General features: G+C 50.9%; 2 protein-coding genes across 2 annotated transcripts in view; both read left to right on the top strand.

Annotated features, from left to right (window-relative positions):
• Positions 1-15,963, top strand: part of INAFM2 (InaF motif containing 2) — a 110,374-nt gene extending 94,411 nt beyond the window's left edge. The window contains exon 2 of the mRNA XM_065755567.1: positions 15,953-15,963. The gene's annotated coding sequence lies outside the window, so the exon portion shown is untranslated. The remainder of the gene's footprint in view (positions 1-15,952) is intronic.
• BAHD1 (bromo adjacent homology domain containing 1) lies at positions 1,019-26,604 on the top strand. The gene is made up of 7 exons (XM_065755566.1): positions 1,019-1,094; positions 15,551-17,191; positions 19,665-20,026; positions 21,129-21,288; positions 22,203-22,279; positions 24,383-24,474; positions 25,864-26,604. Exons 2-7 carry the CDS (start codon positions 15,568-15,570, stop codon positions 26,051-26,053), a joined length of 2,505 nt encoding a protein of 834 aa, XP_065611638.1. The 5' UTR covers positions 1,019-1,094; positions 15,551-15,567; the 3' UTR covers positions 26,054-26,604.
• The last annotated feature ends 1,116 nt before the right edge of the window (positions 26,605-27,720 follow it).

A 27,720-nucleotide genomic window follows, 5' to 3' on the forward strand; every position in this document is an offset into this window, starting at 1 on the left:
GAAGCCCTGTCCTTGGAGATGTTCAAAGTTAGGCAGGATGGGAGCACCGGGTCCAGCCGCCGCATCACTGATACAACGCTGTGAGGAGGGCTCTGGGCTGGGCGTGGTGATGACACGGAGCCGGGCCTCGGGGAAACCAGCTGCGGACCAACCGGCCTGTATTCTTACACCCCAAAACACACGGGAGGGCGGGAACAGCCAGGAGCCAAGCTGCGGGGCTGCTCTTCTTCACGGCCCCAGCACCGCCGCCTCTTGCCAAGTTTTTCTCCGCTCTGCGAGGCGAAACTTCTTCCAGGGTACTGCGCTTAGAGGGGACAGCCGACGGAAAATAAAGGTTCTCCTCTGGAAACGCCAGCTCTCTTTTGGGGCTGGGGGGGGGGGGGGGACGACAGCGTGAGGGTCCGGGGGCTCGCAAGGAGCCCCTCAACCTCTGCTGGTGGTCCCTAGGCGTGAAGCGTCCCCTCGGGGACCTCCAACGAGTCCCTGGGGATGGGCGGAGGGCTCCGAGGAGGGCGAGGCGCTGAGGGGCGCCCTGAGGCGAAGATGGGGGGGGGGGGGGGGGGGGGGTGCTCGGAGGGGACGGGAGCTGGGGGGCGGGGCCGCGCGCGGCGATTGGCCGGCAGCATCGAGCAGGGCCGGCCGCCATTGGTCGCCGCGGCGAAGCGAGCGGAGGAACGGCGTGCGGCGATTGGCTGCGGACGAGGAAGCAGGAAGGAGGACGGAGGGGCTGGGCGGCTTTGCGGGGAGTTCGCGGCGAGCGGCGGCGGCGGCGGCGGCAGCGGCGCCTCCTTCCCTCCCTCCCTCCCTCACCCACCCACCCTCCCCCTTCTCCCTTCCCTCAGCCCCCGCCCCCCCCTCCTTCCCTTCCCTTTCCCCCCCTCCCCTCCCTCCGGCCCCCGCCCCGCTCTCGGCCTCCGCGCGCCGCCCGCCCGGGCCGCGCCGGATCGCGACGCCCTGCGGCGAGGGCGGGCGGCGGGGGAGAGGGAGAGCGCCTCGTCCCCATCCCGGTGCTGGCGGAGGAGGCGGAGCTGACGCAGCAGCGCGGAGCCCGGCGGTCGGGCGCCGCCGGATCCCGCCCCACCCGGGGTCCTGCGGTGAGTCCCCGCGCGGTGTAGGCGGGAGCAGGTGCCGCGGAGCGGCGGGGAACTTGGGGCGGCGGTTGGGAGCGGGGCCGGGCCTGCGGAGGGGCCGCTCCCCCGGGGCTCGGCGGGACAAAGGCGGCGGGGCGGGGGGCGGAATGCCCGGCGTGGCTGTGCGGGGGAGAAGTTGGCATCGGGCGGCTGCGTTCTGTAGGACCCCGGCCCTAACACGCCTCCCCCCGCCCACCCCTCCTTTAGGACCGTTTTGTCCCCACGCTCGGTGCGGGTGGTGTGGGTCGCGCCCGACTTTGGGTTTACAGCCTCGGCTCTTGGCCCCTTTTCCCCTTGGCTCCGCACTTGCCCCTTTGCGCATCTCTCCCCGTCGGACCCATTGCTCCGTTTCCTCTTTTTCTTTTGTGTAGCGGAGCTCCTAATGGAGGCGGCTTTGCCGGCTCCCTCTTTTCCAGCTGCTTCCACGAGACCGGCGCATGTGACCGGGGCCGAGTGCTTGAGAACTTTGGAGGGGGGGAGGAAGGAGGAAAAAAAAAACCAATCAGCGTTTGGGGTCTATTCTCATCGTCCCCTCTTTCTTCCCGTTCCCCTCGCGGGAGAGGGTTTGGTTGCATTTTAACACCCCCCGCCTTCACCTGGAGTCGGAATTGTCGGGAGCTTTGGCACGGTTGGTCGGTTGGGAGCTGAGATGCAATTAAAACCTCGAGCCGTTCGGTCCCGCTGATGAGCTCGTGGTCAAGGAGTGTGTGTTAGGCTCGTTTAGCGACCCTTTTTCAGCTTTATTTTCATTATTTAAGCGTTGATTTCTGTTTGTTTTCCTAACGAACTCAGCGTGGCAGTGGAGCGGCAGTGTGGCTTTCCAGACTGCTGCGTCTGTGGTGATGCGTAGCGTTGCTCCTGGGTATAAAATCAGCTGGAAAACCCCAAACCTGGGGGTGAGATAACTTCGTGGGAGTGGAAAATCCGTTCTGGGTGCTCCGTTTGGCACGGGCTGGCAGTGACAACTGAACTGCACGGTTTTACTGGGAACTGTAGTGTTTGGGGCTGAAAACACTTGGAACCTTTAATAGCCCGAGTGCTGTTGTTTTAGGAGCTGCCAGCTTTTGGCTAAGTTTGGGGCTGTCTTTCTCATCACCTTGTTGACATCAGCCTGGTAGCATTGTTATTTCTGCAGAGTTTTTCTCCTCGCTGGGTCGGGTTTCTCTCAGTGGCTTTTGCTGTGCTGGTGTTGGCTGTGGGGCTGTGTGTGCTGGTGGAGATCCCGTTGAGACACAGCTTGGTCGTTATTTCTGGGGAATCAGGCAGTGAACCTGGTGCTGTGGAGGTGTGCCCACGTGGGTTTTTGTGCCCCATCAGTGAACTGCAGCAGTGCAGCCCGTGGTGATAACAAACCACCGCTTCCTGCCCAAGCAGCCGAGCTAATGAAGTTACAGCTCTCATGTTGTTAATAACACATGAAACAGCAGTTTGGATAGCTGGGAGATGAAAAATCTGGAAATTGAGCACCCCGAAGAAGCTGTAAAATTAAAAATAGCTTTTTTAGACTGCGTGCGTTGTGCCATGGGCTGGCACCGCTCCGGATATCTCTGTGGGATGGTGAGGGAAATGTGGTGGCTTTGCAGGGGCTTTCCTCCCAGCCCGTAGGGTTTTCTGATGGTCTGTTTTGTCTTGCTTCGCTCTCCAATGCGTTCGTGTCATCTGAAGGTGGGTTATGGATGAGCTGCGTTGAATTTGTTTTCATGCCTGTTGTATCAGTCTTCACTGTTTCCTCTAAGGGTGAAGGTTGAGGATGGTTGGGTACTTCCAGATGCAGAGCCTGGAAAGGAAAGGGAAAAAGGGGACAGTTTTCTAGCTGGTGCCCACGGGGAGCTGTGCCCTCCCTGATTACCTCTCAAAGCCTTCGGGGCAAAGGGTGTTTCTTTGGAAACGTTAGTAGCCACCAGCAGCGGGCTCTGTGTGCACCAGAGCAGTTTTAATGGAGGAAAAGAAAAAGATATCTCTCTTAAAATGCACGGCCAGATTGCTGCTCTTGAATGAAGGAATTGGCTGTAATGAGACCGTCGTGAAACCCTGTGAAGGTTTTTGCACGCCGACCTCCCACGCTGGCGAGCGGCGCCCTTGAAATAGGGAAGATGTACTTAAGTCTAAAACTGGTGGTTTTCTTTTTGTCTTCAGAAAGAAATGCAGTTGTTTGGGGCAGTGCGATAGGCCTCCATCCGCTTGCTGCCCGGATTGGATTGTCAGCATGAAGCTTTAGTGGAAAAAAGTAAAATTAAATAGGAAGGAAAACTAAGTAGAAGGGAAAATTAAGTAGAAGTCGCTTGTTGTGTGAAAGTAAAGAATCTTCCCGTGAAAGAATGGGCTGAAAAATACATTATCTCAGTATGAGGTGAGGGAGTGGTGCTGTCATTGAAGTGGAAGCACAGTTAAGCAGAATAAATCTAAATCCGGTTTAAGGTGAATTCGTTTTGCACCTGTTCTCTCACTTCTGTCAATATTAGGGAGTTGGGATTTAATTAATTAGTTCAGTGTTATTTTTGCTCTTGCCACGCGAGCGAAACCCCGTGGAAGATAGGGCAGAAAATGGAGCTGCGTGGATGCACCAAGCATGGTCAGCTGGGAGAAGCGGGCAGCCTGAGCCTCTTTGTCACCTCTTTTCTTTCCACATTAAGTCTCTGAACCAGCAAGGGTGTGTTAATATAAATCCCCATGATTGTTTCAGGTGAATTTGTGGAAGGAGTCACTCAGCTGAGGGCGTCCAAGCTGAAGTGAGGCTAACACGGGGTTGTTGCGTGCTCGAGCCTGGCTTGCTTGCGTTGGGTGGTGGGGACGCTCGGTCCTTGCTTGGCTGGTTAAAGAGCCGTGAAAACACGCGGTGTAGTTCTCTACGAGTGTGTGTAAGTGCCCGTTAGCAGCGCAGCGTGGCAGATAAACACCTATTGAGACGGGGAGAGCAATGTGCTTCGGCTCACGCAGCAGCACGGCCAGGGTCTCACTCGAAGCTTTTCACACGGGAGCACTGCTGCTTCCACCTTCCGTGAAGCCTGCCTTACAGATGCGTCTCCATCGTTTGCTTGGCTTCCTGCTAAGGGCTAGCTGCTGCCAGCTGTTCCCCCTTCGCTGTTTGAACTTGCAGAAGGGGATTTCATGCAGCACTGGAGGCTCTGCACACCTCGTGGCCGCATCTCCGTGCCCTGCAGGAGCAGCAGCGTGGCTGTTGCACGTGTCGGGAATCGCACGCGGAGCAGGTGGGCTCGGCGTGGCCGAGTCGGGATGCTTTCAGCACCTGGAGTCGTGGGATCTGTGCTGAATGCATCACAGGGCGATGCTTCGCCTCGGAGCTGCGGCTTGCCGCGTTCCTCATGTCCCGATTTTCTGGAACAAAGGTGTGACTAAAGAAGGAAATGATGGTTTTTTCCCCCCCTGCTTTGTAAGCCGTGTCGCAGGGATGCTTTCTGGCACCTATTGTTCTTCAGGCAGGTTTTTTTTTTTTGAAGAGCTTTCTCCTGCTCAGCTCTGAGCATGTGAGGCTTGGCTTGCCCGGCTCGCCAGGCTCGGTTTATCTAAAAGATCTCGGGTTTTAGTGTCTGCTCGCATGTCAATATTTCAAATTATTTATGATGCTCAGCAATAAAAAGGAGGTGCTTCCCTTCCATTGACTCGACTCGAGACAGCTTTGCTGCCACCGTCCTCGAAATCAAATCCCAGCACCGAGGGAGCCCCGAGCAGCACAGCACTGCCTTGTCCCCGCACCGCACGGCCTTCTATTGTTCCCGGCTGTGGCCTGTGCAGAGCGCTGAAAATAGCCCGCTCCCGTCTGCCTCCACGCCGCACGGCTTTCTGTCGTGTCCTCTTTGTGTCTTTGCCTGCTCGGTACCTAGCCTGGGCTTACAGCCGCGGCCGGGGGAGAGGCTGGAGCTGAGTTGAGCAGGCTGGCACTGCGGTGGGGAGTGTGGCTGAGCAGCAGCACCGCGGTGCTGCCCGAGTCGGAAAGTGCCCGCTCGGCGCCGAGCCTTGGCTGGGGAACTTCTTTCAACTGGGATATGTGGGTTTTGTTGTTGTTGTTGTTTTTAACAAGACCCTAAAATGGAGGGGACTCGGTGAGGGAGCGTGCTGGGGGAGCGAGCGCGTTCTGGCTGACGTGGGAACAGCGTGGAAGGGAAAAGGATTTGTGGAGGAGGGCATTAATGCATCTCCCTCTGCAGAGGGAGGATGGAGGTGCAGCGTGGAAGCGGAGAGCAGCAATCGTACTGGTAAACAGCGAGGATTTGGAGGGGTGAGCAAAGTGAAGGGGGATGAGGGAGAGCAGAGGGAAGCGCAGTGTCTTGTATTAAAAAAACCCAACAGGGAACAGCATACAAACATGCAAGAAGCGTGTTTGGTTTTGTTTCTTTGTCTAGCTCGGAATCGGTGCAGGAAACCAAGGCTGGAGGTGGTTTAGCTCTCTCCAGTGTGAGGAAGATAGCAGAGGAAAGAGGTCTGGCAGCTGCAGTCACGTGCAGACCTAGAGGGAGAGGTGCTTTCTTGAAGACACCAGGTGACATCCTGGACAGGTAAACCTCAAATTGGGAACTACACTTCAGCCGGTTGCTTGAGGAGCAGAGGCAGACTTAGCTTTTGTGGGTTTGTGCCCTAAAAAACCCTAACTTAGTAAATCTGAGCATTAGATGTGCTCCAGTCATCAGGAATACACGCCAGCCTGGCACCAGGGTTCTTGGTGCAAGCATACAATGCAGATGCACTGCTGCCTGTGAACTGTGTCTGCCCCGAGCCTGTGTGTGGCTTCCATCACTTGTCCTGCCTCAGACCGCTAACGAGATGAAGAACCTGCTCTGTTTTCTCGGTGTTTAACAAAAATGAAATGCTTCCCTCCAGAGGGAAACGTTTCTTTAGTGCAAACACTACCAGTAGTCACTGCCCTTGCCTTGGGTTCCGCCTCAAAGCTCGTTAGCAAATAATTAGGTGATGCTTGAGCTCTCCACAAAGCGTGGAGGGCTTTGGGGGGTGGTTTTTTGCACTGATGTTGTGACTTACCCTGAGAGTTGGCCTTGAATTTCAGGCTGTTCAAAACTCCATCTGTCCACTAAGTGAATGTCAATCCAATTTAGGCTTGCATATGTTTCCAAGGAAACCATTGGAGGCAGTGGTGAGAGATGGACCATGGAGGGGCAGGAAGGCAAGCACACCAGCAACATTTCTGCTTTTCAGTACTCCAACATGATTAAAACCTGGTTAGCTGTAATAACCCTGTGCAGAACAGTGTGTGGAGTGCTCCCTTCTTTGACAGGGCTGTGTTGGGTGTAGGTAAAACATAGCCAATTAGAATGAAAAGGAAAGTGGCTTTAGGCACTGCCCAGGGATCTCATTGCTCCTCTTAGAGCTTAACACTTCTCCCCATCTAGGTGATTGCTTTCCACAGTGCCATCCCAAATTTCTTTCCTCTCTGGTCATATAAAAACCCCCGTAAAAGCCATAAAAGAGAGCAGCAGAGTATCTCGACTGCTGTACGCAGAATATGTCTGTGCTCTTTCAGAGTTTGATAGGTGCTGCTGAAGGACTGGAAGAGGCAGGTGAGTATCTGGCTCGTGGCTCATGCTTGCTTATACCTCAGGAAGTGCTGCAGTGCCTCGGGGCTCATCTCTCACCCAAGGCAAAAGGAAACCTGGAAGGTTACCTTGAGCAGAAAGCCGTGGGGCTTGTTGCTTTCTTATCTTGCAGCCCCCAGCCCTCTGCGTGGACCATCACAGAGAACTCATGGGACTTTGACACCCATAGGGCTCTGAAAAGCTTCTCTGCACTTTACTTCAGAGTGGTCTGGAGGCAGAGACAAAATTTGCACCTGGTTTCTGTTCAGAATAAATGAGTATTCCCCCATTAATATGAATTTCCCTTTAATTGTGAGCTTAAATTCTCTAGCAGCCAGAGTTGCCTTGCTTTCCAGAGAGGGGTGCATTTCTGCCTGTTAATACAGCCATTAAATGAAATGTTTATGTTGGTTATTGGATTGAGTAGTGAGGTTCTGTCTTTGGAGCTCTAAACCCGAATGCTATCTGTCACTTTAGTTTAAAGAATGCCGCTGTCTTGCTCAGATTTAAAAATGCGTTACTGTGACAAATAGCTGAAGCAGAAGCTGAAATCCTGAGATCTGGGGATATCCTGCGTGGGTATATTGTGTCCTTGTGCATTGTAACTGTAGGCTGAGGCTGAAGCTCCTCAGCTCAATGCTCTTTGCAGCTGTCGTCCAGCAGCAGATCCTCTTTGGATCAAATCTCTGGCTATTTGGGCTGCCAGCGGCAAAACTGGCTCCGGTGGTCTTGGGCATTGGGACATCGTGGTGGTGCAGAGTGGGGGGGCTGCATGCAACTTTCTTCTCTCTTCCAGCAGCTCCTGGAAACTCTCTGCTGGTTCTTCCGCCGTTCAGTCGGTAGCTGTGAGCGTCTCCCGCTGCCGCTTTGGCTCAGTGTCAGCTGGCAGCTCCTCCAGCTGCAGGCATCTCTCTCCGGTCAGATTTACAGCTCGGGGTTTTGTCTGCTGGAGGCTGTGGCTGTGAACTGCTCGTGTCTTCTACCCGGGTGCTCTCGTGCAGGCAGCTTGGATGTAGGAGGGCGTGTTTCTTTTCTGTCCCGTGTGTTGTCGGTGTTGCAGCTCAGCCAGCGTTCTCAGATCTCAGAGCTGATGATCGAGGAGCAGAGCTGTTCGGTTTCTCCATTTGCCGGTGCTCTGAGTTGGAGCTTGCTTAGTGGTGACCTGCTCTGGTGTGAAAATGCAAGTCTTCAAAGACCTGATGTTGCTGGCTCTGTTTGAGGCAAATGCTGAAATAGTCCCCTCTCGTGGCTGCAAGGCTGCATGCAAAGTGTCTGGTGCAAAAGGAGTTGGGCATAAAGTCGGTGAGGTGTTTGCTATCCCGGCCTCAAAGCAAGCTGTAATTTTTGGAGCTCAGGAGTTCATCTGCACCAGAAAATATCTGTCCTGCGCATGCGCTGCTGCAGTGACGTGGTACGGAGCTATTGCATCCCTTGCTTCTGGTAACTAGCTTACTGTTTTCCCTGATACCTTTTGGACAGTGCTGTTAGCCTGAGATTTTGATGCTAGATGGATGCAGGAGTTGGGAGCGAGGTGCGTTGCTGAACGTGAGTGCTCTTAGAACCAGGCAGTGAAAAATCACAGCTGAGTTTTCCAGCACTAGTGGCCCCAGTGCCACGTACCTGCTGGCAGCGTGGGGTGTGGAAAAGGACCTCGGAGTGATTGTAACGAACCCTGCTGTGGGGCAGGGGATGAGCTGTACCAAAACACTGCTGACAGCTGTTCTCCCATCCCATTATGTTTAACCTCGACTTCTTGAGGCAGTCTGACACTTGTTCTAGCCCAGCAGGAGGGAAGGATGCAGGCGGAATCTTTTCAAACCTCCCTTAGTGCAGCATAAGTCCTTCTCATCCCCTGGAGAATGCCATATTGCCAGTTTACACAGTGCAGGCTTTTTTTTCCCTCCACCCTTTTAATTGCATGACTTCAACCCCTACGCCCTCTCCTTGCTGGTTGCTCTTACTCCCTTGCTGCTGTGTGCCTTGTCCTGCGTTGGATGCAGCAGGAAGACACGAGCTGGAGCCTGTTCCCCTCTCAGGACCCGTGGCTGTGCAGGCATTGAGTCCCTCTGCTTTCCTAGGCTCAAACCATCAAAATCAGGTTGGCCGTAGGTTGGCAATGCTGTCCCTTCTGCCTTGTCCACATGACAGCAGCGCGTGGTCCCTGTGTGTGATACTCAGCCCACCCCAGGCCCCTAATAATCCGGCAGGGAGCCAATGCTGGGTGCTTAAAAACCTTGAAGGGCTAATTGCTTAGTAATGAAAAGTGTAATGACCAAGCAATTAACTTTAATCGCTGAGTGGCTGGTGGAGGCTCAGTCGGTTGTGATGAAGACATCGGTGAGGTTAGGTTCAAAAGTAAAAACCTGTTTATTGTACCAGTGCGGCTGTGATTTAGGATTTCCTGCAAGTTGGGCTCTGGATTCTGCGACCCTCTCCCACCTTTCTACCTGCTACTCATATTTCAGTGTCTTATTGCCTCAGTGGAGAGCCAGCTAGTGTCCCACTCCTTCAAAAAACATCCGGCTCCAGAAAGCATCTCGCCTGACTTCAGCTGTGCAGGTGAGTGTGTGCTGGCACCAACAGAAGAATGAAAACCTTTTATCCTTTGGGATATCAGGAGCTGCTGCAGCACCATTCAGTTGTTCTATTTTATTGTAGGCTGAGCTAGTGCCTTGAGCAGTTGAGCTGGGAAATTCAAAGAGGAGAATCCGTAACTTTTCCCTTCTTGAAGCCGCGGGTTGCTGGTTGTGTCTGATTGGATGAGAGTACCCCACTTTTAGCCACGTGCAAACTGCTCCAACGTGAAGTTCACGTGCAGCAGGGTCAGCTCCAGGTGTAAGTTCTGCTCAGTGTGGCTTATGAGATATGGGGAAGGAGAGTGAGCATTTACGAGAATCCTGGTGGTGACCTAGAGTTGAAGTCATGCAGCTTCTGGGTTGGCAGTGATCTTCTCGAATGCAGAGCCGCACAGCGTTGTCTTCTGTCGCTTGTGTTCTGGGGCTGGGGAGGTGGGGTGGGGGGATGTTGATGTTTCGGACAGCAGTTGTTTCCAAATGAAGGACAGGATTGAAGCTCTAGTCTGAAGAAGCGGATAGTTCAGGCTGTCGTGTTTCAGCTGGAGTTGGGTACAGGAATCTTCTAGAACATCGTATGAACTTTCTGTTCCACATAGCCTTTTTTTTTTTCTCCATGCTGGAGCTTAAGGCAAAAAGAGCCAAGAGGGTCAGCAGGGACATTTGTGAAGGCACTTACCTGCAAGAGGAGGAGAGAAATCCAGAGACGGGACGGCAGTGGCAGCTTTGCAAACCAGAGAGGAGCCGGTAGGGATGCAGCTGCCATTGGGATCCACAGAGGTGGCACAGTTCACGTGTCATCCCACCAGACTCAGCCTTTTGCTGTGTGGGCATTCAGCTTGAGCTTTGCATACGTGGAAAATCAGGAGCTAGGCTTTGTTTTTTTTCTTTAAACCTTCATTAATTTCCTGAGCAAAGCTTGTGCTGCTAAAAACACAACTGTCAAAGCGATAGTGTTATTTTTGACTTAGTTTTTCAGGCGACTTACTGGGTGCTGTTAGCATAGCTGTCGTGGAGGCAGCTTCAGGCTGAACTGATGTAATGTCCTCACAGGCAAATTCTTGTACACAAGAGACACGACGGAGATCTGTTGTTCTGTATAGTGCTGGTTGCTGTTGATGATCTCGGGTATTTCATAAGAATTGTGAAATCTTGTGAAGGGGCGGGGAGGGGTTGAGCATCTGATATTCCTTACTCTGAGAGCCTGAGCAGTGTAAAGGGAGAGACCAAATCATGGTTTCTCAAATGCAACTGTCTCAGGCTGGGCTTGCTACCGAAAACTTCGCTTTAGTAATCCGTAAATCTTGTTTTCTGTTTCTCAGCTGGTGCACCTCCCTCTTTCCTGCTGCTATCCCTCGCTTAATCTCCGAACTTTGCCTTCGTTATTAAAAGGAATCATTCTGTTAGGAGTGATGTGCTGGGGGAGTGGTACAGCGAAGGCAGAGTGTCAGAATATCTCTGAACTTCCAGTGCTTGCAAGGTGAGCTACAGCTGAGGCTCACCTCCAGGAGCAGGAGCTCCTCTCCTGGCACTTGCAAGCGCAGGGATTTCCTCTGCCTTACCTGGGCTTTCATCACGGGATGTGCTTGGGGCTTGGTGAGTCAGCTTCTCGCTGCTTTTTTCTTTCTTTAAAGGTTGGTTTTGAGAGGTGAGAAGCCAACAGTGGGCTTTGCACAGCGGGAATAATTAAAGCGTTTGTGTTGGCAAAGAAATGGTTTCTCTTTGGGCAGGAGTTTGGCGTTCTGTGTTTCTTTGCTTGTGTCTGATGACGTGGCTGGATGTTATTTTTCCCCAGGGTCCTTCCATTGCTCTGTGCTCAAGCAGGCAGTCCAGAGAAGACATGTAAAGCCAGTGGCTCCTGGCCCTGAGGTTTGGGGTGGCCGTGCAAGAAAGAAAACAACTTCTTCGGTGAACGAGGATGGTTCGTTGAGCTGCTCTTGATAGCATCTTCCCTCTGGCTGCAGGCACCTTTCTTTGCTAAGGATGTACAAGCGTGCATCTCACCCTCCCCATAGGATGCAGCTGTGGCAGCATGCGTGTTGCTGCTAGCTGCTCTCCATGCTGTAACCATTAGCAGTGGCAGGGGAGATGAAGCAAGCATGAAATGCTTTCTCTACCAGTACAGGGTGCTGGCTTAGACTTTGGCTGGGGAATTTAGGATTGCACCTGTTGTGTCTGACTTTAAAAGGGAAGGCAAGCCGTGTCATGGTGCTGATAATGAAACACCTTTCTGCTCCAGATGCTGGAAAGGCTGTGGTTTGTTAAGACTCTCCCGTGTTGAGATCAGGCTTCAGTGGTGCAGCAGTGATTTCTTTCGTATTTCCTTTTTCTGCTTTTTTTTTTTCCCCCCTTTTCCTTCCCCTTGCAAGCACTGCTCGCTGGGGCTGTGAGACCAGCCAGAGAGATTTAATTCTGGCTTCCCTGCAAAGTGCTTCAAGAGTGCTGCCACTAGGCAAGGTCTGAAAGCAGATAACCGAGGTCTGGACAGCCCTCCCAAGAGATCAGCTGTGCAGCTTCTCTGCTGGGCTGCTAACAGGTCTAGCTCCTGTTTATGCAGTGGTCAGCTGGCAAGCAGGGAGGCACGGGCTTTCACAAGGGAGCTATAATTGCTAGCATAGGACCAGGGGGTGGGGCAGGCAGTCCATACACTTGCAGAGAGCCTCTCTTGGTGGTGCAAGAGCTGGAGCAGACACTACATCCCTTCTTTATTGCCTTTTCTGAAGCCAAAACTCGAGTGTTCACCTAGTTTTCAAGAGGTGCTGGCAAATGGTGTGGGTTATGTTGATGAGGGAGAAAGAAACCAAGTCTTTTCTGCACTATGTGCCCTGTTCAACAGTTCCCTCTGGAGCGTGTGGATGATGAAGCATTCGTTGAGCCTGCAGAGAGGAGTCAGAGCTGGACCCCACAAAGATGAATTGCAGTCCAGGGTGATTTTAGTTTTTCTGTGTGTCTGAGGTTGAAGTGATGCTCCTGGGACTTGCACAGCATTTACCCTGGGATACGTGACAGTTCTGTGCTTCACCCAGATTTCCAAGAGCTCCTGGGAGGCTTCCTTCGTGCAGCACTGAGAATGATTTGACTTTAAAAGCAGCAGGGAGAAAGGAGCCGGTCCTCCCAGCACTTACAGTTACAGGGCTGTTGTCACAGCGTAAGCTGCACCGATTCAAAAGAACATAACTTCTTCAGTAGACAAGGGCTGAAAGTCAGCAAAACAATGATGCTCGTGGAGAGTAAGATTCGTGTTGTCGTAACTCTTTGTGTCTTGTTGAAGTGGCAAATGGATTAGAAGCTTGAAAAGCTTTACATTTCTGTTCTTTTTGGCATCGTCTCCTTGGAACCAGCGCATCTCCGTAGCGAAGCTTAGGAAGGGAAGTGGTACTTGAGTGGGTAGTCCCAGACTGGTGTCTTTTAATTTCACTTGCAGTCAAGTGATGGAGAGGGAGAGACAGATGCTGCAGCTGCATGATTACAGAAAATGCAGCTGTTAAGACACTTGCTTATTTTCCTGCTAATGAGGCATCAACTCTCTTCAGACTTTGCTGTTTGGGTAGATCTTTTACCATAGCATAGAATTAGACCAGTGCATTTTGGTCTGGATTTCTTCAGTCTGATCTGCTCCACAGCTGTTCCCACCTTTATTAGTGAGTTAAAGGGAATGTGTGGCTGCAAGGCCAAAACATGTGGAGTTTACTTATTTTGCCTTTGCTCACACCGTCAGATATTTATCTCTTCCCTTGCAGAGTTTGTAGTGTTCAAGCAGCTGAGCTCTGAGTGGAGGGGGAGAACTTGGAGACCAGGTGACAAGGAGATCTATCTAAGCAGACATATCCTCATTTTACTGACAAGTAATTAATAGAAAGCCTGTGATTGCTTGATTAGTCTTGTGTCAAAGAGCTCGTGCAACTGAGACTCTCTAAAATGTATTGCGTTGAGTCTCAGCGCTTTTCCCACTTCCATGTGGTTTTTCACTATCCCTGATGTCATCTTTGCACGTTCAACTCGAGTGTTTCTCTCGACGTTCCCAGCTGCAGTTGTCAGTGATGAAAGCTGTTGTGGAGTATTACCTGTAAATATGCCACAAGATGTGAGATGATGCTACCTGTGCTGCACCAGAATCCAGATCTTGCATCTGAGCTTTGGGGGAGGGAGGTGCTTTTATCGCAGTGGAAGGAAAGGTATGTATTAAAAATGCATTTTGATGTGTAGTACCCTAACAGAAAGCATTCCTGTGCCTATATTCCAGGAAAGATACTTTATTTAAGCTGTTGTTTGTCTTGTCTTGACCTTCCCCATGGGGTCAGACAGGGAAGACTGTCGCTCTTGGAAAAATCCCCTTCGGTCTTTGCCAGCCTTCTTTATATCTTGTAAGCAGGTTTGGTATGAACAAGGTCATGTTCTAAAGTACTCCGTTTTCAGTAGATCTCTTCCCTGTTCAAACACTGATGAGCTATAAAGCCCCAGCACGTGACAGATGAGTAGTGGTAGTCAGGAGATGACTGCTGCTCGCAGGAGATTGGTGGGATCCAGAGGAGGCTGAGACAACTGGTGTTTTTTAAGGCAAGTCATACTTGTTTGGTCTGGGTTTCCCCCCCATCTCTGCTAACCCTTTCTGCTGGAGGCTCCATCTTTTGTTGGGGACAAGAGAAAATACCTTTTGAGTTGTAAGGGAACCACAGGCCTACGTGGGAGACGTTATCTTCCCTAGGGCACGGTTCTGTAGGATGCTTGGTTCTACCACTGTCAAACCTTGGTTTGCACACTTGAAATAGAAATTCTCTTGCCAACTCCAAAGGTTGTGTGGGGCTGACGTGGCTGCTTGTGCACGAGTTATTCTGCATCAGTCCGGATTGGTGACCATCCTCCTGGTTTCCAAAACTGGTGTTGCTTAGCGTGAACGACATGGGTGTATACAGAACTTGTTTGCCCCCCCCGAGCACTGCAGTGTAGGCCCTAGCTATAGGAGTTAGCCCATGTGTAATGGGGCATAAGGGTTCTGTTACCCTGAGACACCTCGGGACGAGCCTGACATCTGCAAAATAACGTGCAAGCCACGGGAGCTTTCAATTCTTAGTTTTCTTTTAGTTAATGCATATATAAGTAAGTCAATTAAAGCACATTGGGTCTATTTCAAATAGATAATCTAATTATCAGCTTGATTAAACCATATTAAATGAGCAGTTCTTGTAATTTGGAAGCTTTGTTCTCATCGTTACAGATGCACTAGCTTTAATTAGCAGCCTCAGAAGTAGCAGGCCTGCGTTGATTGTGTCAGTTGAGAGGTGTTGCAGCCAGATACTTGATGTGGGGGGAGTCAAACTGCTCCTACATTGGTGCTCATCTGAAGATTGACGCTTCGGTGCCGATAACGGGAATCTGACTGCTTCATAAATACTGTACGTGCAAGAAATAGCCCTTTGCTCTTGTTCCCTGTGCTCAGATACAGGCTTAATTAAATTGATTTCTGTAATAGTCAATTAGGCTTTCTTTTTACAATGTTTATAGTTACTGCCTACCATGTCCCTTCCCAGCTTTAAGCACACAGCTTCTTCTGTGAATGCATGTTCTTTTGGACTGCAGCATCGCTCAATCCCCCAGATGTTTGACACAGGCCTAGCACAGATCACTTGCCGAAGTTGAAATGCAAGAGTGCAAAGGCACAATAACTGTTCTCCTAGTAAGGAAACAAGGGAAAAAGAGAAATCAGAGTTAGCTTGCTGTATAGCTCCGAAGCCAGCGCCTGGCCGAAGGAACTGCTGGGATGAAGCTGTTCCTCTAGTGTTGCTTGCCAGCTGCTCAGAGCCCCACTCATCCCTCAGCTCCACCCAATCGTATTGACGGATCTCTGCTCAGTAGACCAAGTTTACTTCTTGTTTTTCTTCTAATTCTTTCAGAAAGTGATGATGGAACAACCTGCCTGTAACAGTGTGCAAGCAAGTACCTGGGTTTTATTTCTGCTGTACACCCTGGACCGTGATCCAGATGGTCTTTACTCGATACGATGAGAGTTTGCCACACGTTTGAGGCAGTGTTGCTTTAGCAGGGACCTTATTTGGACGGGGAGCTGGGTGAAGCTGGCTGAGTCCTGGTTTTCCTGTCTTCTGTAGCACCTCGCCTTTAATTACTGTCATGTTCTGTGGCTTAATATTAACCCGCGTCTCACTGCATCCTGTCTCCTAATTGGCTTAACTGGCTGTCACCCAAAAAGACTTGACCCCAAGGATTTCCTAATCCTCGCTTGATGCATTGTGAGCAGATGAGTCCCTCTGTGTTAACAGGTGTGTTTTCTTCTTTTCGTTCTCAGGACTGAACGTTGATCCTATGACGCATGCCCGGAAGAAACAACTTTTCCTTCTGAAGCATCCAGCTGGTTCTGCTGGCCAGGTTTCATCACCCACAGGCAACAGGAGGATGGACAGGACGCAGGCAGAGTGCGGCGAGCAGAGGGACGGGGATGCCACTGAGGCTGCCAACAGTTCGAGTGGGTTTGTGGGGACGAGCAAAAGCAAGAGCCTGCAGGAAGTGCGAAAGACGTACCCGCTGCGGAGACGTCTGCTCCCTTCGGTGAACAAGAAGACCTGCAAAGTGCTTCTCACCAGGCTGGAGGATGTGGCTGGATCTCTGTCAAAGGAGACCCAGAGCTGCAAAAAAAAGGACCTTCCCAGCTGGGTGGAGGGGCTGGGGCCCACCTTCTTTGCTGAACAAGTTAAACCTGTGGGAGCGGGCAAGAGCGATTCAGCTGGGGAAAAGTGCACAATAACTTATCCAGGGACAGAGGAGGACCTTGATACCGCTCCTTCGGAGCCCAGGAAACGCAGACTGGCCTCTCTGAATGCAGAGGCTGTGAACAATCTGCTCTTTGAGCGGGACGATGGCTTGTTGTCTGGCAGGCGGTTTCGGAGGGACCCTGCCAAAGCCAGCGGAGACTGTTCTGCCAAGAGCTTGCATTGCAAGGCAGGGGACAGCTGGCCTGCCTTGGAAAAAACAGCTGTGAAAACAGGTAAAGGCAAAAACCGCCACGAGTCCGGCCAGAAATACAATAGCTGTGACCATTCGCCGGATGAGGTCTTTGATGATGGGTTAAGGAGAGAGGACAGTGCCGTCTCCTATCATCCCACCCCAAAGAGACTGGCCAGCCTGAACGCCGTGGCTTTCTTGAAGCTGACCCACGAGAAGGACCAGCCCCTGAAGCAGAGGAGTAAGTCAGACGGGGAGGGCAAGTCTGAGAACCACTGCTCGAAGTCTACGCTCAAATGGGCCAAAGCCAATAGGAAGAATTGTGTCAAGTCCAAAAAGGAGGCGGCCAGCTTAAAAATGGAAGGTCAGCACAGCTGGCGAGGGCTCCCCCTAGGTGCTTTTGGGAAAGCAGAACAGCGGGACTCCTCTAGGCTCTACGGGACAGCCCAGCCTGTCCCTTACGAATCACAGTCTGGCACAGAGGGTTTCTACCACAGACTGCCTTTGCTCATGGGCGGACAAGCCTCCATGAAGCCGGAGTACGGAAGACCTGGAGAGAAATCCCCGACTCCCAAACAGGAATTTCATCAGCCTTCCTTTCCCGTGCAGCAGTTCCCTCCTTTGCCCGTTCCTGGGAATCACACGGATTGCGGCTGTCTCTATGAATCCTCAGATCTGACTCCGCTGAACGGGTTTTACGTTTGTTATGGCCAAAGTGGGTACAGTGGCTACTCTCACTGCTCAGTTTACCCCAAGGACGAACTTTCACAGCCTGCTGCCTGTGAAGGGCTCTTGGTGTCGCCTGGTTCCTTGCCCTCAGGCACTCATTTCCAGCCACTCCACTGGTGCAGCTCCCCATACTGCTGTGGAGAAGGAACGGCCATCAACAGCTACAGCGTGTGCGGTGTTGTACACGTGCCGGATGGCAGGATTGGCAGCGTGCACGCAGGGCGGAACAGCTACCCCTACAAAATGCCTTTTGCAGCAGGTAAGGTGCGGAGCGTGAGGAAATTGGCCTAGCTGAGCAAGGTGAGGGCTCCAGCGAGGAGGGGACTCGTGACTTGTCACGCTGGAGCTAGCAGCTTTGATCTGTGCAGCATGACTTCAGTTCCCCGATGCTGTGCAAGGCTTTTCCCTCTATCCTGCTACACCACAGTGCTGGGCTGTTCCCAACAGCTCGCTCTTGCTGCTGAAGCATCCCTTCAGAGCAGCGTGGAGAAGCAGGCAGTGCCTCTGCTGTTAGACTCTCGGTGTTGAGAGCCGTGGTAGGGAATGAAGTCCTGTAAGGATGCCGTCTTGTATGGCTTTATAGATCTGAGCTGGCAGGGCTGTGCGGTGATTCAGTTTGAGTCTGCCGGTTGGAGCGATGCTTGAATTTCTTTGCAGTGATGTAAGTGCTGGTACGTTGTTAGCTTGATGGACAGCGGTCCTGTACTTTAACACTGGGAAAATCAGGCACTGAAGTGGGGGCAAGCAGTGGTGTAAGGTGTAGGGTACTTTTGTTTCCTCTCCGATTTCGGTCCCTCGTGCTCGTTTGTTCAACCTTTGTGCTTTACGTCGGCGTTTTGTTATTAAAACCCATCTGATCTGAAATATTTAAAGCTGGATTGTTGCGCTGTGGTTACCAGACACCAGTGCTTTGTGTAAAAGCCATCAGGCTAGGCGCTGCCGCTTGCAGTCTGTAGACAAAGCTGCTGCTTCAGCTGCTGGGAGCGTAAACATTGGCTCTGTTAACTACACGCAGTCAGAGGGAGGCACGACTTAGCCACTCCAAACAGATTCTCAGGTGGGCGGATGGAGTTGTGGTTCAGCTCCCAGTCTGAGCGAGGGCTTTGCCGTCTTGCGAGAAGCTACTGAAACTTGGGAGCGTTTGGTTGGAGTAGAATTTCAGTTTTCCTGAAATATCCCTGCTGTCACGGTGCTGCTTTGTAGGGCGCGAGTTAGGCAGCGTTAAGGCTTGCGAGGCGTTCTTGTCTGACGCTTAGTGCCCCGAGGTCGTGTCAGAAGACGCTCCCGCCATTTTTCATGCCTCTGCCTCCAGCTTCACGCAACCAGAAGGACTCGGGCAGTGCAGATGGGCTTTGCTGGGAGCTCAGCCCTCCGTGCAGGCAGGGTGGTTCCTTCTGGAGCTGCCAGCAGCAGTTCAGGTATGTGTTTACTCGCGGTGTGTCACCTCGCTGCTCCAGTCTTTCTCCGAGTGGGTTAGCAGGTGGCAGGATCACTTCCTTTCCTAGCATGCCTTTGGATGCGTTTTGAGTTGGGGTTTATGCTTGGGAGTTGGCTTTTCCTTAAGCGTGTGCCTCTGAAATCTCATCCTTCCCTCGAGTGGGCTGTTGTAAGGAATTAAAGGATTAGTCTGGTCGGAAGCAGCGGGCTCCCATCTGAGATCCCACGCTGATGAGCAGGATCTGGTGTTATGCACAAAGTGGGTTCGCTTTGTCTGTCTTAATTGGTACACTCAAGGTGTTTGACATGCAGCATAAAAGGGCTTTTGGGAGTGAAACAGGCACGAAGTGGTTCACAGCCCCGCAGATCCCGTGCCTGCTGAGGCCAGGCAGGTGACTTTGTGATCTTGGTTACCTTTTCCTGACTTCTGTTGCCTCCGTGTTGTGCAGCGGCGTTCTCCCACAGAGCAGCTAGGTTGTGTTCCTGTCTGGAGGCATCTCCAGGAGGTTGCTGTCAGCTGCCCTCGGGTCACCCCAGAGAATTAAGTGTTCAGTTTTAGGGGCTCATTTTAGGTCAGTTGGGAATGCTCTTCCTGCTGACACCGGGTCATTCAGATCTAACTTGCTCTTGTCCTGGCCACGGCCTGGTTTGAGGGCTTGTTTTATGACTTCTGGAGCAGAATGAGGTGACCTAGATGCCTTTGAGAGGCAGCATCGACCACTTTGCTTACCTGTTGTGGTTACTGACTCTCTCTGGGGACGTGGTTTTGCTGAAGCCAGCAACCTGCGTAATCTTATATAGTTTTGATCTGATTTTTTTTTTCACGTCTCCGGAGTTAACTTGGAGCATCTTCTCAATTTTCCCCTGATTACTCGAGTTCAACTTTTGGAAAGAAGCTGGCTGCTTCTGCTAACGTGGTCTAATCCTTCCTGTCATTTTGATAAGGCTTTCTTCTGTACGTATTGACAGTCTGGAGTTGCTTTGGACCCTGGCCAGCCTTGTGTGCATTACTGGCTGGCGTGACTCTGGGGGATTTCAGCTGGGTTTGTTGTAGCGCAGCATCAGCAGCAGCAACACTGTTGGGGGGTTTAGAAATATATACAAAAAAATTGCTTCTAGAATCCCACGACAGTGCAAAATGAAATTACAGTGTGAAGGGCCTCGATGGCTGTAGTGCAGTAAAGAGAATTTCGGGGGAAGGCGGGTGGTACTCTGGGACAGCCTTGACTGTGCAGTAGTCTTAAATTTCAAACGAGATGCACGCCTCTGTTTTGTTTTTTCTTCCCTTCTCTCAGAAGGCTGCAAGTCTCTGGACCAGCTGAACCTCACAATTCCTGTGGCAGGGCACCCTGCATCACCTGCCCACCCGCTCTCAGGATGTCCTGTACCCAGCGTGCCGCCGGCTGCAGAACCTGTTCCCCATCTGCAGACCCCCAACTCTGACCCTCAGACCATGGCCCGTGAATGTCCTCAGAGCTCCAAACCTCCCAGTGGCTCCAAATCCGGCCTCCGAAATACCCCGGGCTGTCTGCATGCCTCGGACAGCAAAACAGTGGGAGGCCATTCCCATCCAAAGCAGCAACGTATCAGCAGGAGAAGAGCCACCAACGGCTGGATTCCTGTCGGCACAGCCTGCGAGAAGGCTGTCTACGTTGTGGTAGGTGTCTGGGTTTGAGCATGGTCAGGGATAAAAGACCTTGGGAGGAGGGGTTTTGGGTTTCGCTTCAGGGTGGCCGTGGATGCTGGATGTCCAATGTTCTGGAAGGCAAGCTGTGGATCAGCAGCTTTTTGGCTGGGCTCTTGGCTTTGTTTTTTCTCATCTTGCATTGCGCAGCGTGATGGGCAGTTTGCAGAGGGTGGAAAACCTGCCACTCCCATGCTAGCGTCAGCTGAAATGATGAATAATTTGGCACTTACAAGGGTGGCACCTGCTGTACTTGTGAGTCCATCTTACAGGGAGGTCATCCTCTAGCTTCTTCCTCCTGGGATAGGTCAAACCTGTTTTGAGGAGAGGGATGTTTTAGTGCTGCTATAAGCAGCTGTCCAAAGATAGCTCTTGTAAGCTTGTTCTTCTCACTGATACAGTGTCCACAGACCAGCAGAGATCTCCCAGAATGCGCAGAGGATTGAAACAGTTTCCCGTCTCCCAGGTGGATTTTTCTAGCACTCAGTAGCCTCTAATTTGTAAGTTGGCGTGGACAGTCACTTCTTTGAAGACTTCTCAACTGCACTTACCCGTTCATCTGCAGAGGTGCAGAGGCTAGCTGCTGTAAGATGGGAGACTTCCTGCCAGAAAATGTAATTACTGTAGTAATGCAGTAAAGTCTGCTTTCTTCTAGCAACTAGATTGAAGGGAAAGCTTACGTTCTTCATCTTAAAACCTAAGGTCTGTGGGCATGAGGGTCAGAACCCATTTGCTGCGTGGGAAGGTGGGATGAGGCATTGACCATGCTCACTGAATGTCGCAGCAAGGGAAGTTGTGGCCCAAGAGTACGTGCTTGAATGTGGTGGCCCAACCTCGAGCTGCTGAGAGCATCATCCAGAGCAGGGTTTGTAGCTTCGGCTCCATGAGTGGCTTTGTGCTGCATGATTTCTCTTGGAGCTGTCTTGGCAGTGGAAAGACTTGGCTCTGAGCAGGCTTAGGCAAGTTTTTAATTCACAGCAGGACCAAAGTAGTCTTGGATCGGGCTAGCAAACAGTAAACTAACTTTCTGCCTGTATGCTCGGGTTGCTCTTTCTTTTGTGTGCCAATGCTGTAGAATGAACCTGAGCCAGCTGTTCGCAAGAGCTATCAGGCTGTGGAAAGAGATGGGGAGATTATCCGGGTACGAGACACCGTCCTCTTGAAATCAGGACCCAGGAAGAAGTCTATGCCCTATGTTGCAAAGATATCGGCGCTGTGGGAAGACCCCAAAACAGGTACTGTGCCAGAAGGGTACGTTTAGCCACGGTGTGTGACAGATGAGAGCAAGCTGGGACTGGGGAAGTGATGGACCTTGGAGAGCTGCAAGCTTGTGGCGAAGGAGAAGAGATTAGTTCCACGGTTTTAGTTCTGATTGTTCTAGGATCTCTTTAATCACTGGCCTGGAACTGGTAATTAAAATCTCCCTGGTCATGAACACACGTAATATCTGCCAGTTGTGATCTTAGCAATGATTTCCTTTATTATTCCATAGAAGTAGGCATCTCAGGAGCTGTTGTTTATTCGGATGCTCTAGCCAGCATTTGGGCTGAGAGTTGGTATGGGGCATGGGTACCTCGGCAGAAGTTGATGGGACCTGAGTAGAATCATTTGAGTGTTTGGTTTTGATGTTAAGGTCCCAGATCTGATTAGCAGTGGTTGAGCCAAAAATGTTGTGCCAAATATTTCAAGCTGCTACAGTTCTAGTGTAAAAGGAAGAAAAAAAAAGGTGTTTTTTTGTTTGTTTTTTTTTCTGTAGAAAGTAACAGTGGTATTAATGTGGGAATTAATACCACAAGCACCAAGCTTTGGATGAGCGTTTTTTCAGACCACAAGCTGGAATGGAGACTTGATTTAGGGAGCCACTTAATTTTTGTGCATAACTCACCTCTACGATGATGTAACGGAAGGAGAAGGGGGGGAAGGTGCCGTGGAAAAGCAACGTGACTGGCTTAATCCAGCTCCTTGCTGTAACGAAGGGACACCTAGTTCAGCATGAAATATTTATCATGGTGCAGCTGTCTGTACATGAGAGCTATGGAAATGAAAGGGGTGAAGCAGGACGAGGAAGCAGGATGTTGGTAGAAAAACACTACAACAAAACACTACAACAAAACCAAGTCCTGATGCCTTGCAATGAATCTCCTTGCAGGGGAGCTGATGATGAGCCTCCTGTGGTATTACAGACCGGAGCACACTCAGGGAGGCCGCAATCCCAGTATGCATCAGGTGAGACATCTAAACGTGGAACTTAAGGCAAAGGTCTCCTGGTACACCCACATTTTTGCAAGAAAAGGGGGATTAGCCTGAGTATCTTCCTGCATTCTTGGGTGGCTTCGAACTCGGGAGGCTGAGCTTCTGATTGGAGTAGAATTGAGCTGTCCCTTGGCTGCGGTGCAGCTGTTGCCAGGGGTGTGAAGCAGTGGTGTCCTGTACGTGGGCTTCCCTCACTTCACTGCCACGTGTTAGTTCTGCGTTCTTCACACGGCCACCTGTGTTAGGTCTTAATGTTTCTACCTTCAGTCTGAGAAAATCCTGAGCATCAAGGGAAAACTTCTGTCCTTAAGAGCAAGGGGAATTGAGCTTACACCGAATCGAGACCGGATGCTTTTCCAGAAAGAGTATTCTGTCTGATTCGTGCAGAAACACGGAGCTTGGTGCAGAAACCCCCAGTGAAATCCTGCAGTTTTGATTATGCAGCGTGTCAGAGCATCATGTGCTGCCTTTTTATTATAAAAATCCCCGAATCTGCTGCTTCACTTGTAGAAATTTGTGCAGGACTGTGGATGTGTCACCCTCCACCTGCGTAGGTTTATGATGAGAACTTAAAGACCGATTTGAGGACGTTGTGCCAGTGCAAAGGAATCCACTTGGTAGAAGAAAAATGTGTGAGTCACTGTGACTTCACACCTTGCTCAGCTTTGCTTGGACTTGCATTGGGTGGCAGAACAGCTGTTTCCAAACTAGAAAAGGACAATATACTGCTGTTTTCAACCCCACAAAATCCTCGGTGCCTCTTTTTTTTTCTCTTTTAAATGAAAGTGGAACAGCATGGGAGAGCAGGACTGGGGAGCAGCAGCTAAGGAATTGTACTTGCCTGATTTGCAGGGCACGGATGAGTTTCTAAATCAGAAAGTGTTATCTTGTATTTTTCTGGTTCGTAATTAAAGCATGACTATCTAGTTGCATTTTAATGCAAAGAGAGAGCCAATATTCAGCTCAGGAGGAGCTGAACCACTTCTTTGCACACCTGCTTAATTACACAAGACTTCAAATGAGAGCTTGCCTTGTAGGCTGAGAGGCTGCGATGGGCTTGCCAAAGATGACTCAGATATTTTTGATGTCAGGAGTAGAGCAAAACCTCAGTGTGCAGAAGCAGGGTGTGGCATTTTCAGTTTCCCTGACTAAGCCTGTCCCCGAACAGTGACCCTGTTTTGAGTCTTTGCTTTTAGCTGTTTCCTCAGGGCTGTCAGCAGAATCACAGCCTGCAGGTAACACTTCCACGCTCGTGCAAAGCATCTGTGTTGCCTCGGATCATCTTTGCTGATCTAACCACATCTGAAATTCTTTAAAACTGCTCCGTCTGGAGTGCCCTGTGTCTAACCAGAGCCAAGTTTCCCAGGAGAAAAATGGCTGTTGCTACTTCCCTCACTAAAACGGTCTTTAAAATTGAGTTGGGATGAAGAAATAGACTGAAAAGAGCAGCTTTTATCTTCGATAGAGAAACGGGTTAGGAATGCTCTAACACTGTGTGTCAGGCCAGTAGTTAAGATGACAAAGTGCCCTTCAACCTCTGTTTCTACTCTTAGCCATACAAATGATTGGGAAGCCTTTCCAGCACAGGAAAGGGAACATGAATGAAGAATGTAATGTCCCTGGGAGCTCAGAGCAGTGTGTGGGTGGGACTGCTCCAACGTCCTGCATGCAGAAGCATCGCTTGCTGGGTTTTCTGGATGCAGTCTGAAGGCTCCTCCCACGTGGACTCTCTACAGACTCAGGTTTAGGATAAGTTGGAGCAAAAGCAGCTCTTGTAGGAGTCTTCTTTAGCTTCTTGCCCTCTCTGTAAGGGATGGGGTACGGATACTTGCTCTCACAGAAGGCATCAGGGGTGCTGAATGATGGGAGAGCACCTAATGCTTTTCTTAAATGTTTCTGGATGCAATTTCAGTACTCAGTATAAGTGGCTCACCTGTGAAGTGTCAGAGTTATTGGAAATATTGGCCCTGTATAGGCCCATTCTGCTTTAAGCGTGGCTGGTAAAGGTGTGGAGCTGCCTCTGCCTCTCTGAGGCTCCTGGCCAGCTGGGTGACCTCCTCCTTTCCTCTCTTGCAGAATGAGATCTTTGCATCCCGACATCAGGACGAAAACAGTGTTGCCTGCATAGAGGAGAAGTGCTACGTGCTGACCTTTGCAGAGTACTGCAGGTAGGTGGTGCTCTTAACTTGCTGCTGTTCCTGAGACCTGCATCTGTTTCCATCTCTTGTCAATCTTTCCTTTTCCAACCATCACCCAGCAGAACAGTCCCTGCCCTACAGACTTTGGCCTAGGTGTAATTGGACGAAATGCACTCGCTCTGTGTGCAGGTTTAGTACTGTAGTCTGGGAATGCTTCCTCCGTGCTGGACTTGTTGCATATCTCATTGTTTTGTGTATGAGGTGTGCTTCAAAGGGTTTACAAATGCTTGCAGATGTATCATCTTGGTTGGTATCTTGATGTGTGAACATCAGTGGAGGACAGTGCAGGAAAACCTACAATGCTGGGGCTAACTCAGTGGTAAATGAAAATTGAGCAAGTTGGGAAGTCACCTTACGGCACGCAAATGCCATGGTTGGCTAGAGTGTCTACTGATGTGTCAGTGTTGCTACTGGATCCTAGTATATGTGCTTGCAGATGCGAGTGTTTTCAACACAGGGATTGGTCAGAGTAATGACTGAAGCACTTACAGATAGCTTTCTGCTGAATGAAGTTTAAACTCAGTCAATAAGAATATCAGAGCGTTCAGATTTAAGGCTGCCAGCCTTGGGTGTATGAACCCCTCAGAAAATGGGGATTGAATGGGAACACAAGTCCATAACATAAAGCAGTGCTTGAAACATCTTCAGTTTTGCTGGGTGTATCTGGTTGGCTTTTGAACCTTACTACAGAGGGAACGTTTAAATCTTGCTGGTATCTGCTTCGTCCTCTTGCTTCTCGCCTAGCTTCACTATTTGAATATCTGGAAACAAACTTTTCCAGCTTGTTTTAAAGCAAAGTTTATTCTTTTTGAAAACTTGAAGAGCAAGCTAGGCTCTGCATGTAGACAGTTCATTTCTAACAGTCCAGTTGGCAGGATGACTCCAGCTCCTCTAACAGCACGGAATGGCTTTTATCGTGAGCCTTGGGTGAGGCAGTTATTGTGTTTGACCCTTAAGCTTAAATGCTTAGTCACAACCTTGCAAGAAGGTAGCTGGAAATAAAGCACAGTACCTGCTGCGCCCAGTTCACCTGCATCTGTCTGAGTAACAGCCTGATGTGCAGGACTCTGGGGGAGAAATCAACAAAAACAAGGGCAAAGTAGTAAAGGTGAGGTGGATTGTTGGAGCCATCTTTCCTATTGGACGGAATCTGCCAGTATAGAGAGCGAGGCCCTTGCACTGCTTTATATGGTTCAGTGTGGGATCAAAAGCCATCCTGCTGTTCAGCAAAGGGCAGTTCTCCTACACGTTCCCTTCCCCTGTGCCCTTTATCTTTGGGCAGCCACGCTCTTGACACGAACAGCAGGTGTGAAAGGCGGCGTGAATCCACGCTAACTCTTCCATGTGACTGCATTGCAGATTCTGTGCCTTGGCAAAGCGTCGAGTCGAAGGGATCCCTGGCAGGAAAGCCATCATGGTTCCTCCCTCGGAAGAGTACTCCACGCCTCTGCACCGCAAGGTGCCCGAGGACACTGACCCCGAGCTGGTTTTCCTCTGTCGTCACGTCTACGATTTCAGACACGGGCGCATCTTGAAGAACCCACAGTAGCATGGCTCTGCAGTGAGGGCAAGAGGCACCGGGGAGCTGATGGCAGGCTGGGACATCGGTGTGCTCCCACCCACTTAGCTTGTGCTGCTCACAGCCAGGAGCTCTCGGTGCTCCTTCCTTGGACTGAACGGCGTGCACAGGAGCAGATCCCTGTGGAGGAAGGCAGTGGTTGAAAGCACAGCACTTCGTTAAAAGCATAAATGAAAATATATACGTATAAAATAAATATATGTATATAGATATAGGTACTTGCATATGTAAATCTATATCTATATATGTATCTAGAGATGCATATATTGGGAAGGGTTTGTAGGGGATAAAAGCCAGTAAGCTGAATCAGAGCCATTGGTGGTGGGAGTGGTGGGATGACGCAGGGGGGATGCTGTGGTGTGTTACGTGAGGCAGGCTGTGATAGTCCCGTGGTTCTCGTGTGGAGTGGGAGGACTGAGACCGGTTCCTTGGCAGAGCGTAGGAGCTTCCTCCCTCCCGAAGGAAAGAGGGAGAATCCCTGCTGAGCCAGAGCTCCTTCAAAATACAGCAGTTGCTTTTGAAGCTGCGTGGATGCGGAGTGGCCTCGTGTCACACTCGAGTAGGTTTTTGCTCCGTCGCAGGGAGGAGCTAGTCCCTATTTTCCTTCCTCATCTTTCTCTTCCCCTCACCTTCTTAAGAGCAGTTCTGCAATTGGACTGGGGCTTGGCAGCCAGGCTTGGAGATCAGCTCCTCTCTTCTGCAGAGAGGACCCCAGCAGGATCGATGGCTTTGTGTCCTGGCGTGGCATTACAGAGTGCTGTACCCACACCCACAGGATCGCAGCAGACCTGCACTGCTCTGGAGCTGGGAGCACACCAAGTGGGCTCCGTTGGTGGCAACCAGGATTTCTCTTCTGAGCACTGCTTGATCTTGTAGCATAGAGAGCTTTAGTGACAGAAGTGGGTTTACTCTTTCTTCCAATTTGTTCATCTCTAACGTCCTTTAGCACAACGTCCTCACTGTGAAAGAAGCTAGATGGCAAACACTTCAAGTGTTGCTTTTAATTTAGCCCCCCTTTATGTCCCTGTTCTGACCCTGAGTGTCCCACTGAAGCCACCAGCAGAGCTGTTTCCAGTGCTGCCCTGCAGCTTCCTCCCCATCTCCAAACTCATCCTGTCATCTGAGCAAGCTCACCAAAGTGGCTTTGTGGCTCCTGAAAGGAACTGAGTATTGGGAAGGGTTTGCATTGGCGAATGCAACCTGAGCCTCGTAGATATTTCTTTGCCTCTTGCCTTACGTGTATAGATCCTAAGTAGACTTTAGCTTCTCTCAATGCAAACTGTTGAAGTTGATTCTAAAGCAAACCAAAGGACAGTGTAACAGAGTCCGCTGAGTCAGCCACGCCAAGCTGGGAACCCACGTTTAGATTGCACTGACACGAAGGATGAGAAGCAACGCTGCATTAGATCGTGTGCCTGCTGGCTGGGGACGTAGGGATCTGCATTTTTCTGCTTTCTGGGGGGGCTTCTGAATTCGTGTTAAAACAGTGTGAAATTGCTTTGATGTTTTCCTGTCAGTGGAAGTAGGAGGGGATAGCCTTGGCTTGCTCCGACAACCACACGCCTGGTTTGGAAAGGAAACCCCACGGCATCAAATCTGTCACGTGGAAATAGCTCCTCGGTGCCAGAATTGCTCTA

Source organism: Cyrtonyx montezumae, unplaced genomic scaffold, assembly GCF_038088225.1.
Source record: "Cyrtonyx montezumae isolate F1298 unplaced genomic scaffold, pur_monq_1.0 scaffold_10, whole genome shotgun sequence".
Taxonomy (NCBI): Eukaryota; Metazoa; Chordata; class Aves; order Galliformes; family Odontophoridae; genus Cyrtonyx; species Cyrtonyx montezumae.

Bases quoted from the DNA above. Each gene is read 5' to 3' on its own strand.
- BAHD1 (XM_065755566.1), top strand. From the start codon at position 15,568: ATGACGCATGCCCGGAAGAAACAACTTTTCCTTCTGAAGCATCCAGCT. The intron at 20,027-21,128 runs GTAGGTGTCTGG...CCAATGCTGTAG, and splicing joins AGAAGGCTGTCTACGTTGTG to AATGAACCTGAGCCAGCTGT. The intron at 24,475-25,863 runs GTAGGTGGTGCT...ACTGCATTGCAG, and splicing joins ACCTTTGCAGAGTACTGCAG to ATTCTGTGCCTTGGCAAAGC.